This window comes from Cebus imitator, unplaced genomic scaffold (genome assembly GCF_001604975.1).
Source record: "Cebus imitator isolate Cc_AM_T3 unplaced genomic scaffold, Cebus_imitator-1.0 Scaffold45, whole genome shotgun sequence".
Lineage (NCBI taxonomy): Eukaryota > Metazoa > Chordata > Mammalia > Primates > Cebidae > Cebus > Cebus imitator.
Genome location: NW_016107360.1, coordinates 7291856 through 7308345, shown reverse-complemented (window position 1 = coordinate 7308345; position 16490 = coordinate 7291856). Strand labels below are relative to the sequence as shown.

The 16490-nt window shown below is 33.7% G+C and overlaps 2 protein-coding genes across 5 annotated transcripts in view; one reads left to right on the top strand and one right to left on the bottom strand.

Annotated features, from left to right (window-relative positions):
- The window catches only part of FAM126A (family with sequence similarity 126 member A), a 132912-nt gene that overhangs the window by 105792 nt on the left and 10630 nt on the right, over positions 1-16490 (top strand). For all 4 annotated transcript variants that reach the window (XM_037737900.1, XM_017526973.2, XM_017526976.2 and 1 more), the window contains 3 exons: positions 3338-3454; positions 6522-6609; positions 7108-7267. In XM_037737900.1, the coding sequence (XP_037593828.1) occupies positions 3338-3454; positions 6522-6609; positions 7108-7267 (365 nt within the window). The remainder of the gene's footprint in view (positions 1-3337; positions 3455-6521; positions 6610-7107; positions 7268-16490) is intronic.
- On the bottom strand, positions 1529-2256 carry LOC108303203 (ubiquitin-conjugating enzyme E2 L3-like). Its single transcript, XM_037737901.1, has one exon. The coding sequence runs from the start codon at positions 2230-2232 to the stop codon at positions 1846-1848; it is 387 nt and encodes a 128-aa protein (XP_037593829.1). The 5' UTR covers positions 2233-2256; the 3' UTR covers positions 1529-1845.

Below are 16490 nucleotides of genomic sequence, written 5' to 3'. Positions count from 1 at the left end.
GGTTTCACCATGTTGACCAGGATGGTCTCGATCTCTTGACCTCGTGATCCACCCGCCTCGGCCTCCCAAAGTGCTGGGATTACAGGCTTGAGCCACCGCGCCCGGCCAACTATGACTTTTTAATCTTCTTTTTGCAGTGATACATCCTATACATCTATTTGTTTATTGCAAAATGGGATTATGCTGTATCTGTTTTGTACAGTTTTTCTGTCATTTAAATAGATTTTCAAATATTATGTTTAATTTCTAAAGTATTCTCTGAATGATTTATATAATTGGTCTCCTATGTTGGACTCTTGTTTCCTTTTTATTATAGTGAATACTCCCTAACTTTAGTATTTCTTAAATATTCCTCACTATTAAGTATTTCTGGAACTGAGTGTGATACCTCATGCCTGTAATCCCAGTGACTGGGAGGCTGAGGTGGGAGGATCATTTGAGGTTGGGAGTTCAAGACAAGCCTGGACAACATAGCAAGAACCCCATCTCAAAAACAATTTTTTTTTTCTGATGGTAAATTCTAAGGTCATTTTTATTTCTATAAAAAAAGGCAGTCAAAACAATATAAAACACATTGAAAGGATATTACTGAGTGAGCTTCAAGTGGAGCTTGACTCTGCAAAGGCTTTGAGTCCAAAGGGAGAGGGAAGTCCATGTTGTTCCTGGGCTGGACCAGCTGCTCTGGAGGAAGGGGCCGGAAGGGACCCCGGCAACCCCGGACTGGTGCTTTAACTAGCTGAGTCCTCCCAATTCCAGTCTTGCAAAGGGTCATAGTGTGCCAAGGGAAGGCTGTGGCTGCTGCACAGAGGAAATGGAGAGTAAGCTCCGTGGCACATTCAGATGGAGCTCAGTTACAGATGAGCTGGGAATTTCAAATGGACATTCTGGCTGTAGCTTTGCTCGCAAGGACCAGCAGATCTTCTAAAATGGCTGCAGAGAGGAGTGCCAACCTGGGACCACAGGAGCCCTTCTGGCGAGATCCATCACACACAGTGTGCACAGCATCCTCCTGACTAGCAGGCCCCCCCTTTCAGGGCCACCACAGACCTGTGGTTATAGGGTTTCTCTGTGCAGGCCAGACCAGAGGTCAGGCACACACACTGACATTAGGGCTTGCCCAATTAACTGATGTTGCTGTGGTAACATCAGCTGGAGTTTCACACAAGAACCGGGGAGGAGGACTGAAGAGGGGTGTAGCTGTTTGCTTGTTTTTAGATTTTTAAAAAGGATATTATAAACTGGAATCAGAATTTAAACCAGCTCCCACCCTGGGCAGCAGTCCCACACATGTGAGAAAAAGCCACCAGGACCGCCAGGGCTGTCTCTTCTTTGTGAAGGAGGTGGAGCCTGGGTCTGGGGAAGTAAGTAAGTGAAAAATAAACTGCCAAAAAGTGGGAGTGGCAAGGGTAGGGAAGAAAGGGTACCACAACTTTTTTTTTTTACTTTTTTTTATAAACCTTATGGGCTAAATGTAACTTGAAGATTTTGGATAAAATTGGACAAGAAAAGAAACACCATTGTTTTGAAGTAGATTGAAGCAGTGATTTTTAAAACAAAGAGAGCAGAACTAGAACATCTTAAATTTTTAATCCTTTCTTTACAGGTTACCTAGACCACTTTTGATTAAGAAAACTGTAGAAAGTTAGTAACTGCCACAAGTGAACGCCAGGCGGTGGCACGTGTCAATTTCCACAGAGTCCTGCTTTGCGGGGTGTCTGAATGCACTGCACGGGGTCTCTGCTCACGCCTGCTGGAACCGATCGTGGCAGATTTTAGTCCACAGGTCACTTTCCCCCATATTTCTTTGTAAACTCTTCAGCATTCTTACAGAATTTTTTACGGTCCTTATTCTTCAGCTAGGTCAGCCCGAAGTGGGTGCTCGGGCTGGGGGTCATTCACCAGTGCTATGAGGGACTGGATTACTTGGTCGGTTTTGGTTTCTGGCTTCCAGTTTTCAGCACTAATTACTGGGAAACAGACCTGTCCCTTTTCATCGATGTTCGGGTGATAGATCTTTGTTTTAAATGTGATCTTCGGTGGTTTGAATGGGTACTCTGCTGGAAAGTTGATTTCGATTCTGAAGGCCCCCTTATCATACGGAGGGTTGTCAGGAACAATAAGCCCTTGCCAAGTCAATAAATTAGCTTCATCAACCTGGATGTTACGGAAGTTTTTCATTCCACATTTGCGGATTTCTTCAAGCTCCTTCATCAGCCTCCTGCTGGCCACCATCTTGGATTTGGTGGTGCTCCTCAAAAACAATTTTTTTAGAAAACAGCTGGGTGTGGTGACATGCACTTGTATTCAGGAGGCTGAGATGGGAGGATTGCTGGCACCCAGGAGTTCAAGGCTGCAGTGAGTCATGAACATGCCATTGTACTCCAGCCTAGGCAACAGAGCAAGACCTTGACTCTAAAAAAACTAATAATAAATAAATCTTTCTTTCTTTTTCTTTTCTTTTTTTTTAGTTTCCATGTCCTTTTTTAAATTTTTTATTTTACTTTAGGTTCTGGGATACATGTGCTGAACTTGCAGATTATTACATAGGTATACATGTGCCATAGAGTAAATATTTCTTTACATATTATTTTGTTTATAGTAGTTTCTTAAAAAAAAAAAAAAAAAAAGTAAAATCTATTGATCTTTCTTTAGGGTTCTACCTTTGTTGTCATGTTTAGGCAGCATGCAAAGAGTATGTAACTATTTGCCTATGTTTTAATCCCTTTTTGGTTTTTAAACATTAACAATTGTAATCTATCTGAAGTTTATTATAGTATATTGTATGACGTTTGAGTCCAATTTATAGAATTTTTTTGGAACCTGCAGTTTGTGTCAAGAACTTTGTCAGGAATTGAGGATCATATCACACATCTATTTATGACAAATAATGCTAAGTTTCTTTCTTTCTTTGTTTTCTTTTTCTTTTTTTTTTTTTGAGATGGAGTCTCACTCTGTCACCCAGGCTGAAGTGCAGTGGTGCGATCTTGGCTCACTGCAACCTCTACCTCCTAGGCCCAGCCAGTGCCAAGTTTCATGTAATAGGTTTAGCAGTTCCCAAAAATTATTGATAATTGACCAAAATTAGTGAACTAACTAGTAAGTGAATCTGGTTCACTTACTGTAGATATCAACATACCTCTAGCTTTATACTTTTTTTTTTTCCTGGCATAACTTACTCAGGAATATGTTACAGACAAATGTTATGTTTGGAAAGATTCTTTGTTTTATAGATATTAGGTTTGTTATGAAAGTGTACCTAGTACATTGTTGGCTTATAAATGTTAAAATAAATTACCTAAATTTTTACCAGTTTTACAAATACATTTGTTTTTTTTAGAATCTGTGTTTGTGGATATCCTCGACAACATGTAAGAAAATACAAAGGTATAAGTAGTAGGATACCAGTTTCTTCAGGATTCATGGTCCAAATGTTAACAGGGATTTATTTTGCCTTGTAAGTATCTTACCATATACAAAGCAAACCTTTAATTTCTTTGGAAAATTATAGTTTGTTAATCTATTGTCACTGTATTATAATGTCAATATATAAGTGATTTGCATACTTTTTGTGAACGAATATGAAGATCTTGATAATAGTTTTAATATTTTAAAACATATCTAAAATTTTTTTTATCTAAAAGATATGTTTAGTTTAAAACATACCTTTTAAACTTCTGAAGAATTTTTAACCAATTAAAACACTTTATCACCTTTCTTAAATTCAAGGACGAAATGAAAATTAGTAACACTTAAATACATTCATAGTCCCTTTCTTCACTACTTTTTTTTTGCTATAATTTCTAAATAGTTTTTTTTCCTCAATAAATCTTTTTTCCATTGCCAGAAACTTTAGCTCTTAAAAATCATTTCAGAGCCTCTTTGATTAGAAATAGTTTATATTAGCTTTCTATTAATTTCTAATATTGGTGCTAAGTTTCAGTCTTAGGTACTGGTATTTGTCTTTGAGCCCTACCTTTTACTTTATAATTCTCTTATTATACGTATCTCATTGTACTTTGCATTATATTCACTTAATACTTATAATTTTCTCTAGTAGAGTATAAACTTCCTGAAGGCAGAATTTATGGCCTCTGGGCCAAATCTGTCCTGATGCCTGTTTTTGTTAAGTTTTTTGCAATACAGTCATGTCTGTTTGTTTATGTATAGTCTATGACTGTTTTTCTGTTGCAATGACAGAATTGAATAGTTGTGGTAGAGACCGTATGGCCCACAAGCCTAAAATACTTGTTGTCTGGCTCTTTAAGAAAAAATTTTCTTAACCCTGTGTTAGACCATTAACATATCCCACAGATCTTGGATGCTCTGATCTACTTTATTCTTTTTCTTTGTGTTTCAGTTTGAGTAATTTCTGTTGGATGTATCTTCATGTTTACTGATTTTTTTCCTTGACTAGGTTAAGTCTAGAAATGAAACCACTGAAGACATTCTTCATCTCTGTTACTGTGTTTTATTTCTAACCATTTCATTAGACTCTTTCTTGTAGTTCCCATCTCTCTGCAGAAATCTCCATCTGTTCATGTATGTTGTCCATCTTTTCCACTAGACCCTTTAGTATATTAGTCATAGTTATTTTAATTTCCCAATTAACTTCAACATTTAGGTCATCTATGAATTTAGTTCTGTTGCTTGCTTTTTCTCTTGACAGGGTTGGTCTTGTTTGTTTTGCTTTTTATGTGCCTTGTAATTTTTGAGTGTTCATGATTGTGTTCAGAGGTAGGACAGTAGAGACGGAGGTAAATAATATTTATGACAGAAAATGGGCATGGCTCTTCTAGGCTGCTAGTAGAGTTATTGTAAGCAGAAGTGAGCTAGGATTGGGTTTGTTGTTACGGTTACCCTCAGGGCACCATCTACTTCAAATTCCTCTAGTGCTACCTGGTACTTAGGTGGAGAGCTGGATTGCTGGAAGGTTTTCCTTAGTATTCCTGCTTCATCTTTAGTTTTCTGCCTTCCTTATATGCCTTCACTGCAGGTAGATTTCTCTCCATGTTCCTGCCCCCTCCTCCAGTAGCAGAGTGCTATTGATTGGTTCTGGGTCTGCACTAGCCTGGTGGTGGTCCGGTTTGGGGGGAAGTGCGGGAGATAGTGTTCTCTGTTGTCCTGGTCCAGCCTCAGTTTTAGACTGATCCCATGTCCCTGGATCTCAGGGGTGGGAGTTTCTCAGTGGTCCTGCCCATTCTTCAGTGATGACACCTCTACTGATCTCAGCATAGAATGAGAGGTTTTTTTGCTTTTGTTTTTTCTTTTTCTTGCCGTCAGAGCCGAATTGATCTTCACTTGTGCCCTGGGGGTGAGAGGGTTTGCTGCTCTTTCTCCAAAGGCTTTAAAACCTTTGTTCCATATGATAAAGGCATAGGGCTGGGGTTGTACTTTTCTTACTGGAGTGGTCACTCTTTTCCTTCAGGCCTATACCATCAAGGGCAGTTTTCTCTGACCTGCCCTGTTTCTAGTTGTTCTTGTGAGTGCCTAAAGAAGGTTTATGGAGAAGAGCCTATGGTAGATACAAGCTCCCACTTGGTTGTGCTTTTAGAGATTCTGTATTCTCAAGCTAGCCCATGAGGTACGCATTCTGGCTTTTAGGAGTTTGTTAAGAAAGTTAGCTAAATGTTTCTTACCTACTTGTATTGTGGCCCATCTCTCCTTAGAGGCACCTGTCTCCCCTTAGGGTTCTGGCTACTTGGATGCCCTTGCCACCTTGGCTCTTTGATGGATTCATAAGAATTTATATATAATTTTGAATATTACTTGGCTTTATCTTGTTTTTATGGTGGGAGCAATGTTCTTGGCAGTTTTTAGTCCTCATTTGCACTCTTGATGTAATTTATACCTCTTTATTTTGTTGGCAGTTGACCAAGCCATTATGTCTCTGTTCATTTTTGTAATTTAGCTGATTTTTAGGAAGGGTTTGGCACAACTTTGAAAATTATGCACATACACACACACTAATATGCATACACACACACTGACATGTGCATACACACACATGCACACACGCTTTTTCCCTCATGTTGCTCTGCTATTTTGTAACATGTAGCAAATATACTTCTAAGTGACTGTCAAAATGCAAAGAAATAACTATTCAGTATACTGCAAGCCACATTACTTGTAGATTCTCATTAAAAACTGTGGGAGTTACAGAGTAATTTGACCATAAAATGTTCTGAACATTATTCTAAGGTATATAATTTATTATTCTCTGATTTGCTTTGAAAGTATAAAATGCTTTGAAATTACCTTAACTCTTTTTATTCCTGTTCTATAACTAGTCATGTTCTTTAGCGAAGAAATGTACATCTATAAAATTTTCTTCGCTATTAATAGGCATTTCGATGCAACTGAAAGGAATTCAAGGATTTAAAAATACATTTTTAAAAGGAATAGAATGTTAAGCAATGTGCTAATAGGATCTTTTATTTTCTTCAGTAAAGATAGTTTCTCATCGAATTTTGTTCAGTTATAAATAATTATAATTTCTTCATTTAATTCATCTAATTTTATAGTTATAATGGAGAATGGGATCTAGCTCAAAAAGCACTGGATGATATTATATACAGAGCCCAGCTAGAATTATATCCAGAGCCATTGCTGGTAGGTGCCTATTTATGTAAATTTTATAATTTAAGATTTCTCAATTTAGAACTATAAATTGAGAGAGAGCCATTCATAGTTCATTATTATATCATTAATACTCAGTGTATTTATGCTTTTGTTATACATGGAAGTTTTGTACCTTAGAAAAGTAACAAATAAAAATTTTTATTAGACTTATTTCCTAGACACCTGACAGTCTTTTTAACTTACAAGAATTGTTCTCCTTAATATACTTTAGCTGCATTTATTAACATTAGGCCTTTGGAAATCTAATTGAATGTTTTGAAATTTTTGACTTTATCATTTACATATTTTTTAACCATGAATTTCCCTTTGAGCTCCTATTCTTATCTTAGAGGATTTATAGATGATCTTATAAAGTACTTGGGGAGAGCATCCTTGTACAAACCCATTAACAGTTAGTGTCATGTTTTATCTAAGGGTAAGATAATACATCTGCTAATGTTGATCTCAAACTATATTTTTTCTTCTTAGGTTGCTAATGCAATAAAGGCTTCATTGCCTCATGGTCCCATGAAATCTAACAAGGAAGGTACAAGGTGTATTCAAGTTGAAATCACACCAACTTCCTCTAGAATATCAAGAAATGCAGTAACCAGCATGTCAATAAGGGGTCATAGGTGGAAAAGACACGGTAAGAAATATGTAACTCTTCAAGTTAGAGCATTGTTGATTCTCTTACATTTTTCACTGTACTTATGGTGCTGTAACATCTAACTTTAGTAAATAGTAGTCTGGAAGAAAGAGCTGTGGAGTTGCCCTTAACTCCTAATATATTATCCAGGAGCAACAGGCAATAAGAAAAATAAAGCCCCTTATGTTACACATATGAATGAAAATTTATTTTAAAATTCATTTTTAAGTTGTTTTTCAGTAGGAGAATAAGGAAAATGCATTTTAAAATTATTCATAGATTTTTGGTTTGTATTCAAAAGTATTTGCAAATGTTCCTTACTTAATGTTTCTGATTTCTCAATTACCTCTTAAGCAAGTAAATTTACATAATGAAGTAGAACAACTAACAGGAACTTTAAACATTTTGTCTGGACTTCTTGGTAAAGAATGCCATAGTATTGATGCAACACTAGTTATTTTTATTTTCTGGAAGTTAATTTTCTTTCAAGATTCTGTGTGTGTGTGTGTGTGTGTGTGTGTGTGTGTGTGTGTGTGTATCCCTTTTTGTCTGCTTCGTTTTAGTATTTTAAAATTTTAATGGAGGTCAATTTCATTCACTATGGCTTTTTCAATACTTTCCCATTTCCCTCCCTTCTCTTTTAATTTATTATTCTTTATTTAATTTCTTTTTTTGGGGATCTTTGTTTAATTTCATATTCTTTTTATAACTTCCCTCCTATCTAGAAGCTATTGTAGTGTCAACAACCAGTCTAAGAAGGGAATTACTGTCACCTTCCTCAGAAGGTAACCATCGTGGGAAGCAAAAAGCCACTTCTTTACCGCAAGCAAACATGTATATTAGAGATAAAACAAAATCCATTCTCTGTTTTCTTCTTTCTGTAAACTGAGATGAAAATAGTAGTTCCTTCTGGTATATTTAGTTCCGGTTGTGTTGTGGTTTCTATAGAGAAAATGGGAAAGGTGAAGAATGGAGCTATTTATGGTAAACTAGAAAGTTGATGATAAGAACAGTTGCCATAGTTTTCACTCAGAGAATCTAGGGGATTGTATGTCAAAAAAGAATAATGATTATCCATCTTACCTAGTGATCATTTTTGGTCTTTTTATTTTTAAAGTGTGACAATTCTTGAAAGTTCCATAGGAAGGCATAAAAGAGGTGGTGATGTTTGCCAATAGCAAGGCAAATTATGCTACCATTTAAAGCATACAGTCTAAACATACTTCAGCTTCTTCAGTGAAGATTATGCTACTGAATGGGGCTAGATTACAGGTAGAAAGTAATTTAATTAGATATGATTTACCCTGAGATTGTTTTTTCTGTTTTGGCATTAATGTGTGAAAACGGGCAGAGGCAATGAAGCAGATCATAGTGATCACTGTGGCCGTAACTGCTCCCAAACTCTGCTACAGGAAGCACAAGAATGAATTTTAATTTCTTTTCCACTTTCCTTCTTGCTATTTAGGTAGACATACTGGGAATTAATGGGGGGAAATGTAGGTCCTGCAGTTAAAAATGTGAAATATTGATGCTCCCTTGTACTTGTGCATGTTTGTGTGAGAGACAGTATGTGTGCAGGTCCAGTCGTGCATGCAAACAAGGAGATCTGTGCCCTGCAATAAGATGGAAGCTATTTCCTAGAAATATTTTATAGGAAAAAATTACAAAACAAGAGAAAATACTACTTGAATGTATTGTATCTAGGAGATTCTTAGGTATCTTCTAGATTCCATTTTGGCTGCCACTTGAGGGGTTACCACTCTGTCTTAGGATTGTACCCTCATTAAAGCAGCATTCTTATTACCTGTCCCCCTTCACGATTCTAATACTTGGGAAACTCCTGCTTATTATAACAATAAAGTCACAGATGAGAATATAGAAGAGAATCAACTATAAAAAGCAAGCCCCATGCATGGAATAGATGCAGAATACAGCTTAGTTTTGTTCATCGCTCTTCTTTAGTGTGAATTCTCTTTATCCAGTGGGCTCTAAAATACTCCTGTCTAAGGCCCTTCTTATTTGCCTCTACAGGTAGGTTGCATTTTCCCTTTTTAGGGTAGTCTTGGCTTTCCCTTCTAGAGCAGTATTTAAAGTTACTATGTTTGGCTGAATTTAAAAGGTTTTTATTTTCCAGCCTCATGGTCCTGCTTCCTACTTGAACACATTATCTTTCTGGACTTTCTAACAGGCACTGGCTTCCTGTGGGGAAAGTAGATATCTTTGCTGTAGTTCTTAGACATAGAGACAATTCTCAAATTATAAATAGATTTTTAAATTTAATTTTGCTTATATATAAATTACGTTTTTAATATTTATGTATAAATCTTAACAAAGTATGTTTATACATTTCTTTAGAAACAATTTTAAAGGGCTTATAGGTTCCAGGGTGAGCCACAACAACCTTTTTATCTCATAATGTTTCTGAAACATAGGACTATAGAATAAGTTCAGTTTATAGCTATGTGAAAATACATTTAGAGTTTCTATATTTAGTGGAACTCTAAATGTGTTTCCCATTCCACCCACTCATATCCCTACTGTTCCCTCACCACACCAACTCTTGCAGTAGGAAGAATTTCTTCCCAAACCCTCAACTGTATCTATCATGCAGTACAAACAAGGAATATCCCACCCTAAGCCAGTGGTGATGTGGGTTGGGAAAGGAGAAGGGACAAGAACCATGAACTTTAAGAAATATTATTTTTTGGGCTGGGTATGGTGGCTCACGTCTATGATCCCAGCACTTTGGGAGGCCAAGGTGGGCAGATCACCTGTGGTCAGGAGTTTGAGACCCAGCCTGGCCAACATGGCAAAATCCCATCTCTACTAAAATACAAAAAGCCGGGCATGGTGGCGGGCGCCTGTAGTCCCAGCTACTCAGGAGGCTGAGGCAGGAGAATCGCTTGAACCCAGTAGGGGGAGGTTGTAGTGAGCCAAGATCACACCATTGTACTCCAGCCTGGGCAACAAGAACAAAACTGTGTGAAAACATATATAAAAATATACATATTAAAATATATGTGTATATATAAATATATTAACATATATTTATATATAATATATAGATGTATATTTTTATATTATAATATATATGTATATTTTAATAATATACATAATATAAAATATACATAAATATAAAAAATATATTTAAAAATATATATTAAAAAATGTGCGTGTATGTCTGTGTATATATATATATTTTTTTCTTTCTTTCCCCTTTCCTCTTTGTTTTCCTAGTTTTTGGAAAGAAGAAAGCAATTGGCCTTTTTTTTCTTATACTTATTTGTCTTTATTATTATGTTTCTTCTAATTTCTTCTCTTTCTATCTTTTCTGGGTAGAAGAGAGAAAGGAGTGAATGAGGTTTTCTTATGGAAGCAGCCAAGTAGAACTTTACTTTTTGCTTTTTTTTTTTTTTCCTCCATCTCCGTTTACCATGAAAGAATATACATAATTAAGCCATGTGAATGTACTGGTGTGTTTGTATATCTGATCACCAAAAATTATTACACAGCCAACAAATATATTAAATTAGAACAATTAGTGGACATTTATTCTCTTTTGTTATTGGTAACCAAAGAATCTTTGAATTATCTTTACAACCCAATCTCTTACTGTATTTTTAAAATTAATTTTGAAAAGTTTTAATTATTTACATTTTAAAATATTTTAAAGCTATTCTAGAATGTATTTTAGGATTTTCTAACACTTCATAGATCTCTCATTTTTTTCTTAAGGTTAGGAATTATTTACAATTTATATTTTAATAGAAAGTATTATAATGGAAATTTTAAAATTACGTTACACTTAACATTTCTATGCATTTCAGAATACGAATCCCTGGCCATGGTTTTATTGTTGCTGGCTATCAACCCAAGTTTCTAGAGTTGTATTTTGACCAGTTCTATTATTTGTTTGTCTGTTTTTTTTGTTTGTTTTTTTTTTTAAAGTAAACTTTGTTTTTTAAGAACGGGTTTAGGTTAATAGCAAAATTGAGTGGAAAGTAAGAGAGTTCTTAAATACCTCATGACCCCACATGCATGGCCTCTCCCCGTACATCAACATCCCATACCAGAGCGTTACATTTGTAAGGCCCTGTAATTTAAATTTTGACCAGACAGTGCATCCTCATGTCAACTAAATAGGATGATTTTTAAAGAAAGGTTGGTTTCAACTGAGGTATTATTTTGGAGAGATCTGTTTGACAACTAATGGTGTGTTTGCTTCAGTTGCCCCACTTTTTAGTTTAAGTTAAATGATTGTACAGACATGGCTTAATATGTTTTTCAAATTTTTTTTAACTTTGTGTTGAAATCTTTGAGACAGTTCTAAAGACTTTATGATTTTATGTTTGGGAAATAAAATTATAATGTAGAATTTCTGTTTTTGATTTTTAAGGATCATCATTTCAGAATTAAAAGCTTTACGTGTTGCTTATTCTTTTATGCATATTGTGTTTAATTTAGTCTATAGATGGTGACTGTTTTAAGGCAAAGGTGTATTTCTCAGATATAGATTTTTCAAGCCACTTACAAATTGAAGACTATCTAGAAGTCATAATTTGAAAGTAAAACACATCTGGAGAAAGATAATAATAAAATAAACTCTAAAAATCATTTCAATAAGTTTAGAGAAGACTGAATAGATTATGACCATAATAAAAATCAAAATGAAAAGTCCAGTAAGAAAAATGAGATAAAATTTAGTAAAATAATTCATGAATTTTTCAAATTAGTAACTAAAATTTTACTTAAATATTTTACTTAAATATTTATTTCCTTTTAAAAATAAAAGAAGTTAAAAGGAAAACAAAGTATTTGTTTATAATTATGCTTTAATTCTGTAGTCATTCTTAAATGTCATTTCCAAATATAACTTTATCATCTACCATTTTGGCTATTTTAAAAAGCCCTTTTCTTAAGTCCCTGAAAAGTTCTCTACCACTCCAATATTCGAGTATACAATTTATACTTATTTATTTCCTTGTGTTTTTCCATTCCTTCCCCCTTTTCTAGAGCAAATCCAATTGCTGTTTTCTCTGTGTCTCCACAACTACTACTAACCATTATTACTCATTCTTCTAACACTTTTTAAGAAATTATCTATACTTGGAACAATGTAAGTGATTTGCTCCTTTCTTTTAAAATAGTTATTGTGATACCAGTCATTCATTCTATAAAACTCCCCTAATTAATTTATAGTTGCAAATAATGAGTGCTTACAATTTTTGCCAACTAATCAAAAGGCCTTTCCAATAAAATCTCGATTTTTTTATTGCTGCCCATCATTATTCCCACTTGTGACATTGTGAGATAATGAGACAAGTAAGTGAAAATATTTGGCATACTTTAGACCACTACATGAAGACTGATAATTAATTAAGAACTGTTTAGTTTGTTTTACTAGCTACATAGTAAGTATATTCTTAATAAGTTTTTACTAGCTAGTTTGTGATTCAAACTGTCCTGTGATTCTTAGTTCTTTCACAAAACTGAGTTTTTGAAACTCGTAATTTGGATTTTCTCAATTTGAGTTAAACTTGTTTAGTTTGAGAATAGCATCAAACACAAAAGTACACATATGTTATATAATAATAACAATTACTTTAAAGATTTTTTTATGTTCTGTGGTCCTGGAGCAGTACAGTATTCTGACTTTATTATCTAACGTGTATCACTATTTACAGTGAGGATTTTTAAAATGTTGTTTTACCACCTATTGTTTCAATCCCAAGTTAACATAAAAATAGAAATTACATAGACTGAACTTCTGTTTCTTATTTACGTACAGTTGTAACTGTTTGTAACCAATAGGGATTAATAATAAAAGAAATGTTTATAAACTAGATAGTTTGAATGTTTCCTTATTTTTGGTCTTGGCATATCTTAAATGGCCTATTTTAATAACAATGCATTTAATTATTTTCAGGTAGGATATCCAAGAGAACAAAATTTTAAGTAGGGAAAAAGAATTATAAATAGGAACTACATATATATTTTTTAAGGCTTCTAACTTAATGATGCAAAATAAATACTGTGAGGATTTTAGAATATTTAATTCAGTGTTTATGTGAGAAATCAGGCCAAAATTTACGTAGTTGAAATGAAAAGAAAGTACAGTTTCATGTTATAGCAGTTTTATCGCATTTTTCAGCATTTAAAATAACTGCTTCTATTTAATGGATGCCATGATATTTAAATAAAGTTAATTGATTATAACAGAGTTCAAAGAGGCATTATTTTAAAAAAAAAAAAGCCAAAAGAGTGATTTGTTTCATAATTTTCTAATTCAGTGGTTTAGTACTAGTTTATTAGATGAAAAAAGAAAAGAAACAGTAAAAGATTACAATTCATATCGGAAAACATTTAAAACTGGTTATTGATTTAGAAAATGTTAATAAATTTCTACTGTGTAATAACATTGATAAAGCAAGAAAGTATTGTTGAACAAATTTGAAAAATTATAATGGGTATATTTTAGTAAGTATTGTAAATAATAATTGTTTATAAATATTTTTAAGCATTTAAGGTTGTCTTTCTAGATACTGCAGAAGGTAAACTATAATAAATCTTGAAATGGAACATTTATGTTGTAAATCTCATTTTACAACTTTATTTCTCTTCAGCTGAGGAGAAATAAAGTTGCTAACAGTTACAGAAGCATTTTGAAAAACAAAGAAATGGTAATAATTTAAAACCCCAAAGTAACAAAATTTAAGAATTGTCTATTGGAATAATTTTTACATCTGTTATTAAAAATTTATGTGTATATTTTTATTTTAAAAGTTGTGTATACTTATTAAGGAAACTTAGAAAATAAAAAATTATCTGGCAATTTTATTTTTAAAAATGTGAATGCTTTTAGTGTCATTTTGAGAAGCTCCAGTACTTTCAGATTCTAAAATGCTATTTGAGGAACAATTTTTTTTCCCCAATATAGAAGATAAAACATTTGGATAAAAATAAGCATTTCTTTCTTACCAAAAATGTCATGAATTTTAACTGGCATTTCAATATGGAACTTCCATGGAGGACAAAATAAAATATTAGGAAATATTAGATAACGAAAAAAGACATATTAACCAAAGAGCTAAAATACATCGATGTGTTTGACACATGTGGACGTTAAGTTTAAAAGTGGAAAGACTGTGTACAGAATTCTGACTTAGACAATTTATAAGGAAAACAAAAAATCTCATTTTATTTCCAGGTACAATGAAGTTTAAAAACTTTCCACCCAGAGACAAAATTAATGGTTTTATGAGGCAAAAAAAACTTGTTCATAAATTATTGTATTCTGTTTTTACTTAGGGGGCCTTACATAATTCTTGCTGTAGTTAAGGAAATTATTATTTATTTTATTGATTATTAAGCACTCCTCCTTTCTCCACCTTTTTATGAGCATTTGCTGCACATTGCACACCAAGGAAGAAATAAACTATGTTGCACACCAAGGAAGAAATAAACTTTTATAGGTAATTTTGTAATAGGTGTTGCTGACCTGTTTTTGGTCTGTGCTGTGTGGTTATGAGGATCTATAATAATCATAAAGGATTCATCTGATCCCACAGCAGCCTTATGTTGGAATTCTGCAATGGATTTTTTCTTTAAACTTGAGACTTAATAAAGATGACAAAAGGAGTTACTGAGAGTAATTGAATTCATCTCAATAAAGAGAATTCTGTTATTTACCATATATATAACTAAAGCTAAAGATCTGATTGATTTTCACTTATGGAAACTGCTAATAGTTCCTAACTTGTGTTCAAAATAAGTCATCTGGTTCTAGACTTTTTCTGTATGCCCCAGGCTGCTCTTTTCTTAACTAGAAAGTCTACTTATTGCTTTAGGGCTCACATTTTGACATCTTAGTGTTTGTTTTTGTCTTTGATCAGAGTGTAGCCCTTTAACTGTAGGGTCCCATTCTGTGTTTCTATGACAGCTTCACTTTCCTCTAATCTGCCTTGTAAATACTGGCCCAGGCTGAGCATTGCCACGGTGCTGTTCTTTCTGACTCGGGACACTTTATACTCAGTATTTTGTGTTATGCAAATGTGACTTCTATTGATAAAAAAGGCTGGTAAAGTATGAAAGTATGCAAACAACTTCTCTATGTAGCTGTCAATGGCTATCCACTGTAATCAGTGCAATCACAATAAAATCCAGATTCCATACTATGGCATATGCGACCCTGGTGATGTGACCTCTTGACTACTGCTTTGACCTTACTTTAAGACCACTCTTACCCTGGTTCATTAGATTCCTTCATTCTAACGCTTCAACATACTAAGCCATTCTGCCTTAGGGGCATTGTCTAGTTATTTGGAGTATTTGAGCTGAAATTTGAATAGTGAAAGGTACCTCGAATTCCCTTACTCCATATTGTCGTGTGGCTAGCAGTTTTTCACCATTCAAATCTCAACTCAGCCATCTCTTCAAAAAGGTTTTCCCAGACAACCCATTTAGTAATTTTATACCCTACCACCCTGTTTACTCTTTCCCATTATTCTTATTTTTTTCATTGCATTTGCTATTTAAATTCTGTTGTTTACTTGTTTCTGATATTACAGTGTGAGCTTTATTCCCATATTATATAGTGAGGGCAGACTCATCTTTTTTGCTGTATCCCCAGCACCTAAAACAATGTCTGACATGTTACAGGTGCTCAATAAATTTCAGTTGAATGCATGAATAAGTGAATGAATGATGAAGAAATGTGTAACATAGGGTGAGCAAGTTGTTCTTTCTTTTGTTGTGTTATTGAAGAACAGTATAACAACATGATAGTAAACTAGGTTAGGAGATATTTACTTATAATTCCAGTATTTAAAGAGTTTTCATTTTAGTTTTTTCTATATATATGTATGTATTTTTTCATAGTTGTACCCTATTTAAATGTTTTTGGTATTTTGTTTTTATTTAGTTAATATTGTCAGACATTTTCCCTAGTTTTTCTAGTAAATCCAGTTATTTTAATGGCTACATAATATCACATTGAGTTGATATTCCAACATTTGCTTAATCATTTTTCTAATATGTTAAGAAATTTGTTTCTGAGTTTTGCTATTATAAATAACACTGCAAGGAATAGCGTAATGAAGATAGATATATTTTTCTCCATTGAACAGAATATATTATAAACATAAAATGACTATTAAAGGCTATTTTTTCAGGTATTTAATGGCATTTAAAATATCTACATCTCATACATTTTTTTTTTTTTTTT